General features: G+C 42.4%; 1 protein-coding gene across 1 annotated transcript in view; it reads left to right on the top strand.

The window, feature by feature from the left end:
* Positions 1 to 1,067, top strand: part of FOXE1 (forkhead box E1) — a 1,143-nt gene extending 76 nt beyond the window's left edge. The window contains exon 1 of the mRNA XM_053700634.1: positions 1 to 1,067. This exon is cut by the window's left edge and continues 76 nt beyond it. Within this exon, the coding sequence (XP_053556609.1) occupies positions 1 to 1,067 (1,067 nt within the window).
* Positions 1,068 to 1,455: the final 388 nt, after the last annotated feature.

The following is a 1,455-nucleotide window of genomic DNA, read 5'->3' as shown; positions in this document are numbered from 1 at the left end:
CCATGCCAGTGGTCAAAGTAGAGAAGGATCCAGCAACAGATTCCAGTGTTTCTGTAGATCAGCCAGAAACAGACGACACACCCAAGGGACGGAGAAGAAAAAGACCCCTGCAGAGAGGAAAACCCCCATACAGTTACATAGCCCTCATAGCTATGGCCATCGCACATTCCTCTGATCGCAAACTGACCTTAGGTGGCATCTACAAATTTATTACTGAGAGGTTCCCCTTTTATAGGGACAATTCGAAAAAATGGCAGAACTCCATCAGACACAACCTTACCCTTAATGACTGTTTCATAAAAATCCCTAGGGAGCCAGGGAGGCCTGGGAAAGGCAACTACTGGGCATTAGATCCAAATGCAGAAGACATGTTTGACAGCGGAAGTTTCCTCAGGAGGAGAAAAAGGTTCAAGAGGACTGACCTCACCACCTACCCTTCCTACCTACACGACACAAGTATGTTCCCAGCTTTACAAGTTGCAAGACCAACTTACCCCAACTCTGTGTATTCCAACATGACCATGAACCCCAGCTATGGCCAACAAATCACCCCTCATTCTTCAGTCTACTACCCATCTTCTTCACCTGCCTTCAGCTCTGGTCAGTCTCGGGTATTTAGCATCAATACATTAATAGGACATTCCAGTAGTTCTGAACATTCTCAACAGGGGAACAGGTCTATCAGCCCAGACGTTAATCCCTCCAGCACCAGCTCATGCACCTATGGTGGTGCTAATTATAATAGCCAAGTCGGGGGAGGCTCTGTGCTGCCGAGAGCAGCCAACCCAGTTGCCTACCCGTACTCAGTTCCCAATGGGCATCTGCAAATGAATCAAAATTCCTACACGCATGGTAACAGCCAATTGTTTGGAGCATCTAGCAGGCTACCCATGCCCACATCACCCGCACTAAATAGTGACACTATGGATTTTTATGGGAGAATGTCTCCAGGCCAATATACCTCACTCACTACATACAACAGCAATGGCCAGCTGGGTGGAACAAATGCTTATCTCAGACATGCCACATATTCTGGGAATATGGAGAGGTTTGTATCTGCAGTTTGACAAAATATGGTCATGAGCCAAAGATCATTATTGTCACAAGTTTATTACACTTGGTGATATGTCAGCACTGCCCAATGCCAACTGATATGCACTGGTAATGACAAGCAGAAACAAAATGATACAATCTGAGCTCATATTGATAATACTGTGACTTTCAGGGTAATATTTTTTCAATGTTGTACAAAGCAAATTTGAAAAAAAAAAATCTTTTTTATTTTGGTGTCACTACATTTGTATATAAGCAAAAGAGACTAAATGCTGCAATATATGAAAGCTATATTTTTCATTAATTATTTTTCCCTATGGGACAAAAAATACAATATTTGTATCTTGAAATAAGGTCATCCTATTATATGAGCTGTACCATTATAGTTTGCTAATTATATAG

The sequence above is a fragment of the Bombina bombina genome, chromosome 2, assembly GCF_027579735.1.
Source record: "Bombina bombina isolate aBomBom1 chromosome 2, aBomBom1.pri, whole genome shotgun sequence".
Taxonomy (NCBI): Eukaryota; Metazoa; Chordata; class Amphibia; order Anura; family Bombinatoridae; genus Bombina; species Bombina bombina.
Note: the sequence above shows the minus strand (reverse complement) of the source record. Positions and strands in the feature narration are given on the sequence as shown.